The sequence below is a fragment of the Pan paniscus genome, chromosome 5, assembly GCF_029289425.2.
Source record: "Pan paniscus chromosome 5, NHGRI_mPanPan1-v2.0_pri, whole genome shotgun sequence".
Classification (NCBI taxonomy): domain Eukaryota; kingdom Metazoa; phylum Chordata; class Mammalia; order Primates; family Hominidae; genus Pan; species Pan paniscus.
The window spans coordinates 151,192,657-151,210,482 of record NC_073254.2 but is presented as its reverse complement, the minus strand read 5'-3'; the positions used below and the strand labels follow the sequence as shown (position 1 = coordinate 151,210,482).

The following is a 17,826-nucleotide window of genomic DNA, read 5'->3' as shown; positions in this document are numbered from 1 at the left end:
AGTTTATCCTAACAAATGTTCTTCTCATACACCACGGTTGGGAGTATAAATTGCCACTATTGCTTGACAAGGCAATCTGAGGTATTTCTGAAAGTTTATAATGTCTAATACCCTCTGCTCTTAGAATTCCACTTCAAAGAATTGGTTCTTTGAAATACTGGCATACCCACCCAAAGAAAAGTGAACAAGGAAGTTCATAACAGCATTGTTTGTGGTACCAAAGAAACAGAAATCAACCTAATTATTCATCAAAAGAAGAATGTTTAAATTATGATAAATCAAAATAATATTGAGAGTTTTATTTCTGTTTTAAAGAAACTATATGCATGTATGTATGTCCATATATATTTGCAGCACATAGGAAAAGGTCTGGAAGGATCTACTGGCAGTGGTTACCTAGAGAGACATTCTGTTGGGAGGAAGTGGGTTGCAGGATGGTAATGAGCGAGAAACTGTACCTTTCACTCTATAGGTCTGTAAGTATTTGAATTGTTTACAGTAAGCATATATTCAGCTAATAATTTTATAATTAAAGTAACTTTTTAAATAAAAAATAACATATGTGAAATGAGTCCAATCTCCTAACATGCAAGTGGATAAAAAAAAAACTATTATTTCGCCACTCCCTTCCTTTATTTCACTATCAATCTAAATAACATGGAAAGCCAGCAATACATTCCACGATCATCTTTATTTAATGGTCACTCGCTTGTGACATTAGCTCAATGGATGGATTCAGAACAAAAATCTAGAAGAAAATTAGTGCCGAGAGAAGAAAATAGATAGCTGGAAATGTAAAAACGTTAAGACTGAGACTAAGGAACCATATATTTTCAAATAATCTACATACCAAACCACGAATTATAATAAAGTAAATAAATGAAATCATCTTGTATGTATGCCACCTTTTCATACTGGTTTTAACCTTTACAGTAGATTTGCTGCATAAGAAACTGTTGGATATTTATTTAAGCCTGCAGGTCTTAAGTATATTCCTCTGCAGATCATCTGTATCAGAACCATATATGGCATTTACTGAACATCAAAAGCTTAGGTCCTAGGTCCATCTCTAAATCTAAGGGTAGAGGGTGGAAATCTGAAGCTTCAACAAGTACGCCGGCTGACTTGCGAATCCCCATATCTAAGATCTACTTCCTTAAACTTTCAGGAACACTGACCACTATAATAGTGATAGGAATAGACTCATTCCATAAGTTAAAATAAAAAATTCTTATTTGGCTTACTGAAAATGATAATATCATAATTTGTTTTATTTTATTTTATTTTTATTATACTTTAAGTTTTAGGGTACATGTGCACAGTGTGCAGGTTAGTTACATATGTATACATGTGCCATGCTGGTGTGCTGCACCCATTAACTCGTCATTTAGCATTAGGTATATCTCCTAAAGCTATCCCTCCCCCCTCCCCCTATCCCACAACAGTCCCCAGCGTGTGATGTTCCCCTTCCTGTGTCCATGTGTTCTCATTGTTCAATTCCCACCTAGGAGTGAGAACCTGCGGTGTTTGGTTTTTTGTCCTTGTGATAGTTTACTGAGAATGATGATTTCCAATTTCATCCATGTCCCTACAAAGGACATGAACTTATCATTTTTTATGGCTGCATAGTATTCCATGGTGTATATGTGCCACATTTTCTTAATCCAGTCTATCATTGTTGGACATTTGGGTTGGTTCCAAGTCTTTGCTATTGTGAATAGTGCCGCAATAAACTTATGTGTGCATGTGTCTTTATAGCAGCATGATTTATAGTCCTTTGGGTATATACCCAGTAATGGGATGGCTGGGTCAAATGGTATTTCTAGTTCTAGATCCCTGAGGAATGGCCACACTGACTTCCACAATGGTTGAACTAGTTTACAGTCCCACCAACAGTGTAAAAGTGTTCCTATTTCTCCACATCCTCTCCAGCACCTGTTGTTTCCTGACTTTTTAATGATTGCCATTCTAACTGGTGTGAGATGTATCTCATTGTGGTTTTGATTTGCATTTCTCTGATGGCCAGTGATGGTGACCATTTTTTCATGTGTTTTTTGGCTGCATAAATGTCTTCTTTTGAGAAATGCCTGTTCATGTCCTTCACCCACTTTTTGATGGGGTTGTTTGTTGATAACGCTGCATATCTACAACTATCTGATCTTTGACAAACCTGACAAAAACAAGCAATGGGGAAACGATTCCCTATTTAATAAATGGTGCTGGGAAAACTGGCTAGCCATATGTAGAAAGCTGAAACTGGATCCCTTCCTTACACCTTATACAAAAATTAATTCAAGATGGATTAAAGACTTAAACATTAGACCTAAAACCATAAAAACCCTAGAAGAAAACCTAGGCATTACCATTCAGGACATAGGCATGGGCAAGGACTTCATGTCTAAAACACCAAAAGCAATGGCAACAAAAGCCAAAATTGACAAATGGGATCTAATTAAACTAAAGAGCTTCTGCACAGCAAAAGAAACTACCATCAGAGTGAACAGGCAACCTACAAAATAGGAGAAAATTTTCGCAACCTACTCATCTGACAAAGGGCTAATATGCAGAATCTACAAGGAACTCAAACAAATTTACAAGAAAAAAACAATCATAATTTGTTTTCTAAATATTAAGCATTCTAATCTAAATAAAATGCAATCTGATTTAGATTTTATGTACCATTCAAGCAGTGACTGTTTCTATTTTGATCACCACTCTGTGCCCAGCACCCAGTGTCTGGCACATAGTAGGCACTCAATACATATTTACTTAATTAATATGATTTGGAACAGGGAGCTCCTTACACGTAGAAATGACTCTGCGTGAACTGGAGCTGGCCAGTGGGAGGGAAGAATGTGAGACAGAATGAGATGGGATGGGTTTCTCAGGTGCAGAGACAGTGCTCTGTAACTGATAAGACTGTGATCTCAGTTACATCACAACCATTCCAAGTCTCATATTACTTTTCCATAGGGTAAGATTGATTCTGTGAAATTAACTGCCAATAAATCATTTAAATGCAGTTTGAAATGTTGACATATATAGTTTAAGCATTTTTTTTAATAAATGTCCTTGGGTGCTCTCATTTCAAAGTTAATATTATAAAGACAAAGAAACATTTTGAAACGGAGATATTACCTTCACCACTGATTGTCATTCTGTGATTAAGTTTGAAACCACTTGGAAGAGGACAATCCATTTGAAAGCAAAACAAGAAAGATAACCAGTAAAGAATCAAACTGTCAGTCTACAAGTTTTGTAAATTGTTGTCATCCCAGATTTCAAAATCTATCATTTACACCAATTATTTTTACCTAACATACCTAATATGATACTGGAATGATACCTAATATGGATACTACTAAATTTGTGGCAATGTAATCCAAAAAACCATGCAAGATATCTTTCTGAGATTTTCAGCAATAGTTTGTAGAAAACTCTTAACTATAGGATGGTGAGTCACCCAAACCCATGATTTAAAGGACCCAAAAGACTTTTCTGAGGACAGAGACATTAAATACAAAATGTGACAAATTTAGAAAAAAAAAATTCTACTTACTACTACACATGGCCTTCATTTCTAGAGCTGCAAATCAGTCTTAACTGCAGCAAAGGGTCATGGAGAGCAGGGAGCGGATATTAATCTGCATGCCCATCTCCAAAACTCTGGTATATGAGAGCAGGCCATCAGATGTCTGAATTTGCATGAGGAACCCCCTAGGCTGAAATAGGAAACAAAATGAAGGGTGGCCTTAGGATTTTAGGAGAAATGCTCATGAACCTAGACGGAAGTCAAAAGTTGCTCCGACTTCTGCGGGAAAAAGGGGTGGCCTATAAAGGCAGTAAGTCACCCTGAGACAGGGGAAGTCAAAAGACTTGTCACTTGGATTGTGCCACTGGGTTGACCATCCTTAGGGAGAAGTACTTTAAAGTACCTCCAGGAAAGGGGGTCCCTCAGTTACCCTCATGCCCAGTCCCCGGTATACCTGGTTCCAAGGCCTTAATTGAGGCAACTGCTGAAAGATGGTCTTTTGGAAACCTTGAAGAGCGACAGGAAGAGGGGTAAAAAAAGCTTACCCAGTTGCGGTGAGCAGCACCAGCGTAACAGGCCAGCAGAGGAAGCTTTGAGAGCAACAGGATGCAAATAACCACAAGCAAGAATAGCAGCAAAAGTGAACTCTGGCACCACCTCGAGGCTCTTCAGGGGATGAAGCAGGTGAGGCAACAGTGGTAGAAATAAATGATGGCCAGACTATGCAAGAACAGCCATCGTGGCAAAGGCAGGCAAAGCTGAAATAGCCTCCATGGAAGGCCAGGAGCATCCTCAGCACCTCTGGGAATTGGAACCAACCTGACTTGGAAACCCAGAAGCAAGAGTAGTGTCAGAGACCACAGCAATGTCACTCGTGCTCCAGACCATGCTTATGGCTGGTGTGGACTGGTAAAACAGGCTTGCAATAAGAACATGCACTCACATTCTTACGGAGCCACAGTGATTTTGACAACTTCATGAAGGTCAAATGAGGCTTAAAACTTCTGCTCTCTCCTACCAGGATGCCTTTTTCTTGAAATGTCCTATTTGCAGTCTCTGAAGAAAATAAAGAGAAACAAAGAAATGCTACTACAGTATTTTCAGTTCTTTTTAATTGTAAAAAAAAATACCAGTTCAAACAATCACTAATTATTTTACAGTGAAGATTACTTTATACACCTGCTTCAGATATTTTCTTTAAAAGAGAGAAAAAATCTACAATGTGTATGATAACAAATGCTATATGACAGTTAAATGTCCAGTGATTTCACACCTGTGGTAAAGCACACAAAAGCAATAATTTGAAAGGGATATCTAATAAACAGAATAACTGCTGGGCTGACATGATGCTGATTTTCACTGAACATCCCGGTGGTTTCCCTGAGTATAAAAAAGGACTAGCTTAGCTGAAACCCTTCATATCTCAAACTTCTGCTTCCAAGATGAAGTAGCAGAAACCTTCCCTGAGCAATGAGAAACGAACAAGGTAAGCCCTTTGATTATTCCAGCTTACATCTTTGAATGCCCAAGGTGTTGTGTAAGGAGATGAAACAGATAGAGTCCAGCCCTTTCCTGGATTGAGGCAAAGGAGCTGAAAGGGACAGAATACTTGAGAAGTAAGACTTGTACCAAGAAAATTCCAGAGCTCTTCAAAGGGTTCCCCTAGAATATTCTGCTGAGTCCTGATCAGTGCATGTGTGCAAGGAAACTACCAGAGGCTGGGGAAAAACACATTCAAAAGGATTAGAGGGAAGAGTGTCTAGTACTCTAACAAGAAAAGGTGAGCCCTTTGATTGTCCCAGCTTATATCCTTGAGTGTCCAAGGCCTTCTATAAGTAGGAGAAACCCAGATGGAGCCCAGGAATACTGTTCCATTAGCCAGACTGGAAAACCCCAAGATTCATGAGACATTAGGTAAAAAGAACAGTCTTGCCTCAGTAGTGGGGAATAATTAACTCTGGACTGGTACTCTTTTAGTACCACCTAGGAAATCTTAGAAGCAAGGCCCAAAACAAACAAAAAAACAAACAAAAAACTATTTCCAAGTAACTTAATTGTGTACCAGAACAATGCCCAAGGATATTTATAGAAATACAAAACAATTCAGCACCCAACAAGGTAAACTTCACAATGCCTGGCATCTAATCAAAAACTACCAGGTGTGCAAACTAACTGGTCAATATGGCCCTCATTTTTGAAAAGATAAATCAATTAATCAAAAGTTACTCAGAACTGACATAGAGGTTAGAATTAGTAGATAGGACATCAAAATAGTTATTGTAACTGTATGTCCTATGTTCAAAAAGTCAAGTAGATGTTGGGAGAAAAGCTGAGTGTTAGGAGAGAAGCTGAGGCAGGGCTTGCATGTCTGACATAATGTAAAAGAGTCTTGGAACATGTCCGGGGTCCAGGGTCTAAAACCCCTCGTGGCCTTTGGAATATGTCCAGACTTGCTGGCTCCTTGCTTCTAGCACTCCCATTATCTCAAGTAGTCATATGTTTCAAAGAAAATGCTAAACCATCACAGCTGTAACTCATTCGCTTGATACACCGCTTCCTTTCAACCTCCACATCCTCACCACCTGTTTCTTTGTCTGATCACCAATAAATAGCATGGGCTCCCACAGCTCGGGGCCTTCACAGCCTCCATACTAGCGTTGGTCCCCTGGTCCTACTTTCTCTCTTAACTTGTCTTTTCTCATTCCTTTGACTCCACCGGACTTCGTAGCCCCCACGGCCTGGTGTTGAGTCTGATCACCCCAACAAGTAGAGACGTGGAAACTATTAAATCCAAATCCAAATCAAATTTATATACAGATGGAAACTGCAATGTCTGAGAAAAATTAACTGGATAGAAATAACAGGTGAGACACAGCAGAGCAAAATATTGGTAAATTTGAAAACAATGCAATAGAAGCCAAAATAAAACACACTAAGAAAAAGAAAACATAAAGAAAAAAGAACAGAGAATAGAATATCAGTAAGCTGTGGGGCAACTTCAAGTTGTCTAATATGTCTGTAACTGAAGTTCCTGAACAAGGGGGAAAGAGATGGAGTTAGAGAAAATATATGAAGAAATAATGGTGTTGCAGAATAAGAACTGCCGCAACTACAATGGAAAATAATCTGGGTAGCAACTATTAAAATTTAGGCTACACAAGCATTTTGAGCCAGCAATTCCAATTCTAGGAAAATACGAAGAAATAAAAGCATCAGTATACGAAATTCTATGAAAAGATATTTATTAAAGCATTTCCTGAAGTTGCACAAACTGGAAACAACCTTCATCAATAAATAAATGGTTGACAAATAACCATATGACCACCATGAAGATAATAAAATTAATTAGAATTACACACACAGACATGAGAAGATGGCCATGATCCATTAAGCAAAAAGAGAGAACTTACATGGTTATTACATCTATAATATGATTCTCTGGAATATAAAAGAGAGAAAGAAAATAGATGATCTATATGTTTTTACTAACATGGAAAAATAGTATAGAATACTTTGGGATGTGGGTTGAAATTAAATAGAGTTGGAGGAGACCAGAGTTATAAATATAATACATATATATGGATAGAATTGTTAAAATGAGCATATATTACTTTTGAATAAAAAAATTAAAACATAAAATAAGCACAATAACAAATGCACTATACATTAACAATATAACATTGCTATGATTTCACAAGCATCAAATTAGAATGCACAAAGAGGAGGACAGAATCATTTGGCATACATGTGAAAAATTCATACTTTTTAAAGATCAAGGGTAAATAAATTTTCATGTGGTCTTTTTATCCAAAAACAGGTAGGGCTAATACTATTAAGCCAATTCTAAAGACAAGAAAACTGGAACATAGGAAGAACTCAGAATTTTATCAGATAAATTTAACAAAGATATTGAAATAATTAAAAAGAATCAAGCAGAAATTCTAGAGTTGAAAAATGCAGGCTGAGCACGGTGTCTCATGCCTGTAATCCCAACACTTTGGGAGGCTGAGGTGGGAGGATCACCTGAGGTCAGAAGTTCGAGACCAGCCTGGCCAACATGGTGAAACCTCGTCTCTATTAAAAATACAAAAATTAGCCAGGTGTGATGGCGTGCCTGTAATCCCAGCTATTCAGGAGGCAGAGGAAGGAAAATCGCTTAAACCCGGGAGGCGGAGGTTGTAGTGAGCCGAGATTGCACCATTGCACTCCTGCCTGAGTGACAGAGTGAGACTCCGTCTCAAAAAAAAAAAAAAAAAAAAAGCAACTGACATGCTGAAGAATGCATTAGAATCTCTTAATAACAGGGCCAAACAGGCAGAAGAAAGAATTAGTGAGCTTGAGGACAGGCTATTTGAAAACACGTAGTCAGAGGAGACAAAAGAAAAAAGAATATAAAACAATGAAGCCCACCTACAAGACCTAGAAGATAGTCTCAAAGGGACAAATCTCAGAGTTATTGGCCTTAAAAAGAGGTAGAGAAAGCGGTAGGGGTAGAAAGTTTATTCAAAGGGATAATATCAGAGAATTTCCCAAACCTGGAGAAAGACGTCAATATTCAAGTACAAGAAGGTTATAGAACACCATGCAGATTTAATTCAAAGAAGACTACCTAAAGGCATTTAATAATCAAACGCCCAAAGGTCAAGAATAAAGAAAGGATCCTAAAGGCAGCAAGTAAAAAGAAGCAAATAACATACACTGGAGCTCCAATATGTCTGGCAGCAGACTTTTCAGAGGAAACTTTATAGGCCAGGAGAGAATATCATGACATATTTAAGATGCTGAAGGAAAAAAATCTTTTACCCTAGCATAGTATATCTGATAAAAATAGCCTTCAAACATGAAAGAGAAATAAAGACTTGCCCAGAGAAACAAAAGCTGAGGGATTTTACCAACACCAGACCTGTTCTATAAGAAATGCTAAAGAGAGTTTTTCAATCTGAAAATCTGAAAGAAAAGGACATTAATGAGCAATAAGAAATCATCTGAAGGTACAAAACTCACTAGAAATAATAGGCACAAAGAAAAATACGTACTATTGTAACACTGCAACGGTGGTGTATAGATTAGTCCTATCTTAGGAAGAAATATTAAACAATGAACCAATCAAAATAATAACTACAACTCTTCAAGACATAGTTCTATAAGACACAAAGAGAACAACAAAAAGTTAACAAGTGAGAAGACAAAGTTAAGGTGTAAAGTTTTTATTAGTTTTCTTTTTGCTTGTTTGTTTATTCAATCAGGGTTAAGTTGTCATCACTTTAAAATAATGAGTTATAATATTTGCAATCCTCAGGGTAACCTCAAAGCAAAAAATATACAATTGATACACAAAAAATAAAAACTGAGAAATTAAGTTATACCACCAAAGAAAATCACCCTCACTAAAAAAAAGGCAAGAAGAAAGGAGGAAGAGAGGACCACAAAACAAACAGAAAACAAATAAAAAATGGCAAGAATAAGTCCTTATCAATAATAACATTGAACATAAACAGACTAAACTCTCCAATAAAAAGACACAGAGTGGCTCAATGGATTTAAAAAGACAAGATTCAATAATCTGTTGCCTGCAAGAAACACACTTCACCTATAAAGATGCACACAGACTGGGAAAAAAAGGATAGAAAAAAGAAATCCCATGCCAATGGGAACCAAAACAGAGCATGAGTGCATATGATTCTATCAGAGAAAATACATTTCAAGACAAAAACTGTAAGAAGAGGCAAAGAAGGTCATTGTATAATGATTTAGGGATCAATTCAGCAACAGAAATAACAATTGTAAACATATTTACACCCAACATTGGAGTACCCAGATATACAAAGGAAATATTTTTAAAGCTAAAGGGAGAGACTCCAATACAATAATAGCTGCATACTTCCTGGATACTTCAACACCCCACTTTCAGCACTGGACATACCTTCCAGACAGAAATTCAAAAACGAAACCTCAGACTTAATCTGCACTATAGACCAAATGGACCTAATAGATATTTACAGAATGTTTCATCCAATGGCTGCAGAATACACATTCTTTTCCTCACATGAATCCTTCTCAAGAATAGACCATATGTTAGGTCACAAAAAAAGTCTTAAAACATTCAAAAAACTAAAATAATATCAAGCATCTTCTCTGCCCACAGTGGAAGAAAACTACAAGTCAATAATAAGAGGAACTTGGGGAACTATACAAATACATGGAAATTAAATAATATGCTCCTGAATAATCAATGGGTCAATTAAGAAATTAAGAAGAAAACTGAAAAAATTATTGAAACAAATGATGATAGAACTACAACATACCAACAAAATCCATGGGATAGAGCAAAAGCCATGCTAAGAGGGAATTTTATTGTTTTAAGTGCCTACATCAAAAAAAAGCAAAACTTTTAAATAGATAACCTAATGATGCATTCTAAAGAACTAGAAAAGCAAGAGCAAACCCAACCCAAAATTAGTAGAAGAGATAATAAATATCAGAGCAGAAATAAATGAAACTGAAACAAAATACAAAAAAAATCAACAAAATGAAAAGCTGTTTTTTTGAAAAGATAAGCAAAATTGACAAACCTTTAGCCAGACTAAGAACAAAGATAGAAGAACCAAATATATAAAATAAGAGCTGATAAATGAGACATTACAACTGATGCCACAGAAATTCAAAGGATCATTAGTGGCTGCTACGAGTAACTATATGACAATAAATTGGAAAATCTAGGGGACACAAATAAATTCCCAGACACATACAATCTATGAAGATTGAACCATGAAGAAATCCAAAACCTGAACAGACCAATAACAAATGAGATAAACATCATAATAAAACATCTCCCAGCAATGAAAAGCTTGGGACCTGATGTCTTCACTGCTGAATTCTACCAAACATTTAAAGAACTAATACCAATCCTATTGAAACTACTCCAAAAAATAGAGGGGAGGGAATACTTCCAAACTCATTCTACAAGACCAGTATTACCCTGATATCAAAACCAGACAAAGACACATCAAAGAAAGAAAACTACAGGCCAATATCTATGATAAACATTGATGCAAAAATCACTGAATTCAACAATACACTAAAAAGATCATTTATCATGACCAAATGAGATTTATTTCAGGGATGCAAGGATGGTTCAATATATACAAATAAATCAATGTGATACATCATACCAACAGAATGAAGGACAAAAACCATATGATCATTTCAATTGATTCTGAAAAAGCATCTGATAACATTCAACATCCCTTCATAAAAAACTCAAAGAACTGTGTATAGAAGGAACATACTTCAACATAATAAAAGCTATATACAATAGATCCACATCTCGTATCATACTGAATAAGGAAAAACTGAAAGCCTTTCCTCTTAACATCTGGAACATAACAAGGATACCCACTTTCACCACTGTTATTCAACACAATAGAAGTCCTAGCTAGAGCAATCAGACAACAGAAGAAATAAAGGGCATTCAAACTGAAAAAGAAGAAGTCAAATTATCCTTGTTTGCAGATGATATGATCTTACATTTTTTAAAAACCCAAAGACTCCACCAAAAACTATTAGAACTGGTGAAAAAAATTCAGTAAAGTTGCAGAATATGAAATCAACATACAAAAATCAGTAGCATTTCTATATGACAATAGTGAACAACCTGAAAAAGGAATCCAAAAAGTAATCCTATTTACAACAGTCACAAACAAAATTAAACACCTAGGATTTAACCAAAGAAGCAAAAAATTTCTACAATGAAACCTATAAAACACTGATTAGATAAATTGAAGACAGCACCAAAAAAAATGTAAAGATATTCCATGTTCATGGATTGGAAGAATCAATGTTGTTAAAATGTCCAAACTACCCAAAGCAATCTACAGATTCCATGCAATCCCTATCAAAATTCCAACGACATTCTTCACAGAAATAGAAAAAAAATCCTAAAATTCACATGGAATCACAAAAGACCCGGAACAGCCAAAATTATCCTGAGAGAACAAAGCTGGAGGAATCGTATTACTTAACTTCAAATTATACTACAGGGCTATAGTAACAAAAACAGCATGGCACTGGCATAAAAACAGACATATAGATCAATGGAGCAGAATAGAGAACCCAGAAACAAATCAATACATCTACAGTGAATTCATTTTCAACAAAGGTGCCAAGAGCATACAATGCAGAAAAGACAGCTTTTTCAATAAATGGGCTGGGAAAACTGGGTATCCACATGCAGAAGAATGAAACTAGACACCTATCTCTCACCACATACAAAAATCAAATCAAAATGGATTAAAGACTTAAATCTAGACCTCAAACTATGAAACTACTACAAGAAAACAGTGGAGAAACTCTCCAGGGCATTGGTCTGGGCAAAGATTTCTTGAGTTATATCTCACAAGCACAGGGAACCAAAGCAAAAATAAATAAATGAGATTACACCAAGCTTAAAAGCTTCTGGCTGGGCATGGTGGCTCACATCTGCAATCCCAGCACTTTGGGAGGCTGAGGTGGGCAAACTGCTTGAGCTCAGGAGTTTGAGACCAGCCTGGGCAACAATGGATAGACCCCGTCTCTACAAAAAGATATGAAAATTAGCCAGGCATGGTGGTGCGCACCTGTAGCCCCAGCTACTTGGGAGGCTAAGCTGGGTGACAGAGTTGATCAAGTCTCAAAAAAAAAAAAAAAAAAAAACACCATGAGGACCAGAGGACCAGGCAGGCTGAAAGGCCATGAAGCCAAGGAGACAGGCACTGTCCAAAGTGCTGGTGGAGCCCAGGTCCAGTACCAACACCCCAGTGAGCATTAGGTGCCAAACCACAGACAGCACACAAAGGGCCAAAACTGTTCCCACTGGCCTTGGACTGGTAGTAGCTGTCACTGATGACACACCTATCCCAAGGATGAATTCTGCATGGTCCTTTTCTTCTTCAAGTTGCTAGCTTCTGATTCAAAGTCTGCATCAGACCAAGATCATATTTTCCTTCCCTAGCAGCAAGGAAGTCTATGAAAGAATGTAACTAACACAAGAGATTGGTATAAAAAATTTAGATGCTGGGTAGCCAAAAAAAAAGAAAGACAAGTCCAGCATAAGCATGTTATGAAACAGTGAGAGTGTATTCCTAACAATTATCGTTGTAATTAACTTATCAACTTAGAGTTCATATAAATTACCAAAACTTCTCTTTTCTCAACTACCCTGTCATAACCCAACTTTGACCCTCTCTATTTTGGCATATTCACAACTGTTTTAAAAGAACCTCATGTTGAAATATTAGGCTGAATCATACAAAACTGTCACTTTTATGGGTCAAAAACAGTCAAATATTAGCGATGTCTTATGGTTTTACATATGTCACGATGGACTAACTTACTATGTTCCTAAGATTTGACTGATTAGAGCATAATTTCCAAGTCTTCGAATATTTGCAGAATTGTCCCATATAGGAGCTTCCAATAGCAATTTAGCAACATGTTTGTATCAACCCAGGAAACAAACAGCATAAAGGTGTGGAAGCACAAATTCATTTATTCAGTTACCTACTGAGCACTCCCTGTATGTGCCAAGCACAGTATCTGCTGAAGGCTGCACAAAAGAGACTCTAAAAGTTATTTTGGTCTCCTGGGAGGTTACAGTCTCATGGGACAGATTTCAGCACAAGAAGAAGAAGGACTTCCCAATCAACATCAAAAAATCAAATTTGAATTTTTGAATTTATCAAAAAATTTGATGGATATAAGAAATGGACTTTTGTTAACAGAAAATTAAAACAGTGGGCATTTGTACTGTTCTTTACTACCTAATGTTTATTTATTATCTTATTTGCTATAACAATCTTAAATCAACTGAGTCTAAAGAAAACATTTTTCTCTTTTTTTCCTTTTTTTTTTTTTCAAGACAGAATCTCGCTCCGTCACCCAGGCTGTATTGCAATGGTACAATCTCAGCTCACTGCAACCTCCACCACCTCCCAAGTTAAAGCAATACTTGTGCCTCAGCCACTTGAGTAGCTGGGATTACAGGCACGCACCACCACGCCTGGCTAATTTTTGTATTTTTAGTAGTTATGGGGTTTTGTCATGTTGGCCAATCTGATCTTGCACTCCTGGCCTCAAGTGATCTGCCCGCCTTGGCTTCCCAACCAAAGTGCTGGGATTACAGTCATGAGCCACCGCGCCCAGCCAACACTTTTCAATTTATTGATTTCAGTTACCTCAGATTTTGACCCAACAGCTCTCATTATTCACTAGGTCTGAAGTATTTTATGATATTTATTCACAATACTGTTTTAAATAATATTTGTCACAAAGAACTTTTGATTTTTATTAATGTGCTTTTTCAATATAGTCCATAGGTACATAGAAGTGGGGAAAAAGAAAATGCCTTCTTTTTGAAAAGTACTTCTTAATACTGATTTTATATTCCTAACAGTAGTATAATCTATTGCTTAGGGTATTAGGTAATGGTTAGAGCAATATCATATTTGGGATGAGAAAAGTTTTTACTAATATGAAACCTACATGTCATTTTTCATCTGTGTTAACAACTTACACAGAAGTTGGAAGTCCTGGAAGAGAAGCTTATGAATAATTGAGATTGCTTAATTCCTCCCAGTACCACAGGCATTCCTTCAAGCACTAAACCAAAAATCACAAAACACATACATCAGATATCCTTCAAAAAGTCAGGTAAGGGTGCCTCCTAAATAATATAACTTATAACCGAAGATGAAAATTGTCTGAAGAACAACTACTGAAAAATATATTTACATACAAGGACACTTTGCTATATAAAAGAATACTGAAATAAACAATTTAATAGAGAAACAACACATTTGTAACCCTAACAATACAGCTTTATCTGTTTTTTAGGCTTTACATATTTTTTTCTATAGGAGATTTTCTTTAGGTGAACTCTTTAAAATATGTAGCAGCAATAAATTTACATAATAATCTTAAAATGCAAAGAAGTTGTTAAAAGTTGTCTCAAAGTAAACTGTAACAGATAATTTTAACAAAGTCATGTTTCTACTTATATACCCTTTTTGCAAGATAAATATTTACCCCTTCTTTCCAAGCTTTTGCTATTTTCTCCCTTTTTCTAATATTGTTAAAGATGTTTATACGATCACATGATCTCCAATTTGAGAATAATCAAAAAGAGGTTTATTAATAAGAATAGTCTAGAATGCTAAAAGGAATTAAGTTCATTATATTACTAAACTTATACAGATAATCCTCAAACTACAAAGGTTCAATTTATGATTGTTTGATTTTACAATTGTGCAAAAGCAACATGTGTTCAGTAGAAACTGTACTTGTAAATTTTGAATTTTGGTCTTTTCCCAGATAGCAATATGCAGTATGATATTCTCTCTCAATGCCAGAAAGCAGCAGCGAGCTGCTCCCAGCCAGTCACAGGATCACAAGGGTAACAACAAACACTCTATAGTGTGTTGTGTTGCCAGATGATTTTTTTGCCCAGCTATAGGTTAATGTTAAGTGTTGTGGGCACATTCAAGGTAGGCTAGACTAAGCTATATTTTCAGGTAGGTTAAATGTATTCAATTCATTTTCAAGTTACAATAGGTTTATTAGGATGTAACTGCACCATAAGTCAAGTATCTCTATATATTATTTCAGTATGTGGATGTCACAAAAATGGCATGTTCAATTTTTGATTTGGGTCTAGGCGAGGTGGCTCATGCCTATAATCCCAGTACTCTGGGAGGCCAAGGAGGGAGAATTGCCTGAGCCCAGGAATTTGAGACCAGCCTGGGCAACATGGTGAAACCCTATCTCTACAAAAAAAAAAAAAAAAAGAAGTACAAAAATCAGCCAGGTGTGATGGCCTATGCCTGTAGTCCCAGCTGCTCAGGAGGATGAAATGGGAAGATCACCTAAGCCCAGGGAATGACACCACTGTACTCTAGCCTGGGTGACAGAGTGATACACGGTCTTAAAAAACAAAACAACAACAACAACAAAACTAATGTGTAATTAAACAATAGCAAGCATGAGTATTTTCCATGTCTTCCAATTGCAAGATACTTTCTACTACTATTGTAAGTTATGCTAAAATTGTGTCACATATAATACGAAAAATCTCAATAAAATTTTAAAATCACTTTTTGTCACCTGAAACTTTAAAGAAATAAAAGCCATAAAGCTGTTTTTGTTGTTCCTATAATATTACTATTAACATTTAAAGCATTCCTGTATCCACATACTGCTTAAACAGTTCCATTTTAGACAGTCTTAGCAAGTCACTTGAACTATACGTTTCAATATAAAGGCTGACATAATGCTGAAACCAACTTCAATTTAAAAATTTTATAGTCCTCATCTTAAATAGATATTTCCAGTTGATTACTGTGTAAAACTGACAAGTAGAATTTTTAAGTGTCATTCTTAAAAGCACATCTTTAAAATACATCTTGATGCCAGAGGAATTCTACTCATTCTACCACAGTTGATAAAGAGAACCAGACTGAGCCTTCTAACTCCAACCCAGTTCTCCCATTATTTAGTTTGTGCTCCTAGACACATCACTTAACACTGACAGTAAAAGTGATGAGACCATAATAAATTGTCTCTCAGGTCCCTTCTTATCCTAACAACCAGCAAATCCAAGTGAACTGCCAGAGAGAGTTCTGGTACATCACCCTTAGGGGATTCTAGAACACCAGGACTGGGTTTAATTCTCATGCAAAGATTTAGACACAAATGTAAATGAGGGAAGAGAGACTACCTAAAGTTAAATGTTCTTTCAAGTAAACTTTTATGTGTACATCACACTTTTTTTTCATTGCTTTATGTATTAAAATATATTTATTGAATCTCTATTATGTGGCAGGAATTGAGGACACAAAGATGGAAGATTCCCTCAAAGACCTTTCAATTCTGGTTGGGAAAGTTTGATTTCTAAACAATTACACTAACTTGTTATAGTTTCTACAGTAGAGATATAGGGGATAAGAGGATAAAATGATCATTTCTACTTTGGAGAAAAAAGGCCTTTATTTTTAAAGTGACACTTGAAATAAGTCTCTATGAAAGGTCAGTGATACAATGTGAAAGGAAATTAAGAAAACAATTGCATCAACATTATAAATAAAATTATAAAATAATTAGGAATACAAAAATTTTAAAATACTTAGGAATAAACTTAACCAAGGAGGTGAAAGATGCATATTCTGAAAACTATGAAACATTGCTAAAAGAAATTAAAGAAAATACAAATAAATGAAAAGACATCCTGCCTGTTTTAATGAACCGAAGGACTACATATTGTTAAAATGCCAATACTGCTCAAAGCAATCTAATGATTTAATGTAACCCTATCAAAATCCCAATGGTATTTTCTGCAGAAATTTTAAAAAAATCCATCCTAAAATTCATATTGAACCTCAAGGATCTCTGAATAGCAAAACAATCTTGATAAAGAAGATCAAAGTTAGAGATTTTACACTTCTGATTTCAAAAGTTACTACAAATCTACAGTAATCAAGACAGTGTAATATATGCATAAAGACAAATATATAGGCTAATGAAATAGAATAGAAAGCTCAAAAATAAACCCTCACATATATGGTTGCTATGGTCTGAATGTTTGTGTCCCTCCAAAATTCTTACGTTGAGACCTAATCCCCAAGGTAAAGGTATTAAGAGGTGGGGCCTTTGGGAGCTGATTAGGTCACAAGAGGTCTGCCTTCATTAATGGGATTACTGTCCTTAAAAGAGATTTTGGGGTCCTAAATCACTTTTGTCTTTTGTCTTTGTCCCTTTTGCCCCTCCACCATGTGAGGATACAGTGTTCTCCCCTTCCACTAGGTGAGGATGCAGTAGCAAGGTGTCATCTGTGAAGCAGAGAGCCCTCTCCAAACACTAAATCTTCTGGTGACCTGATCTTGAACTTCCCGTTTCCAGAACTGTGATGAATAAATTTCTGTTGTTTATAAATTACCCAGTCCAGGAATTTTGTTATAACAGCAGGAAGGTCAAATGGTTTCAACAACTGTGCCAAGATCATTCAATGAGAAAAGACAGTTGTATTAAGCCATTTCTGCATTGCTATTTTAAAAAAAAATACCTGAGACTGGATAACTTATAAGAAAAGAGACTTTAATTGGCTCACAGTTCTGCAGGCTGTACAGGAAGCATAATGCCAGCATCTCCTTCTGGGGAGGCCTCAGGAAGCTTACAATCCATGGCAGAAGGCACGGGGGAGCGGGCATCTCACAGGGTGGGAGCAGGAATAAGAGAGAGAGGGGAAGGTCCCACACACTTTTAAATGA

General features: G+C 36.2%; 1 protein-coding gene across 7 annotated transcripts in view; it reads right to left on the bottom strand.

Moving 5' to 3' along the window:
* AKAP7 (A-kinase anchoring protein 7) overlaps nucleotides 1–17,826 on the bottom strand; it is a 149,166-nt gene that overhangs the window by 79,491 nt on the left and 51,849 nt on the right. For 4 of the 7 annotated variants that reach the window (XM_003827654.6, XM_008953005.5, XM_057302593.2 and 1 more), the window contains one exon: nucleotides 4,476–4,588. In XM_003827654.6, coding sequence (XP_003827702.4) covers nucleotides 4,476–4,588 — 113 coding nt within the window. Of the gene's footprint in view, nucleotides 1–3,559; nucleotides 3,723–4,077; nucleotides 4,356–4,475; nucleotides 4,589–17,826 lie in introns of all 7 variants that reach the window. The other 3 variants (XR_010112516.1, XM_063605462.1, XM_063605464.1) reach the window with 3 other exon arrangements.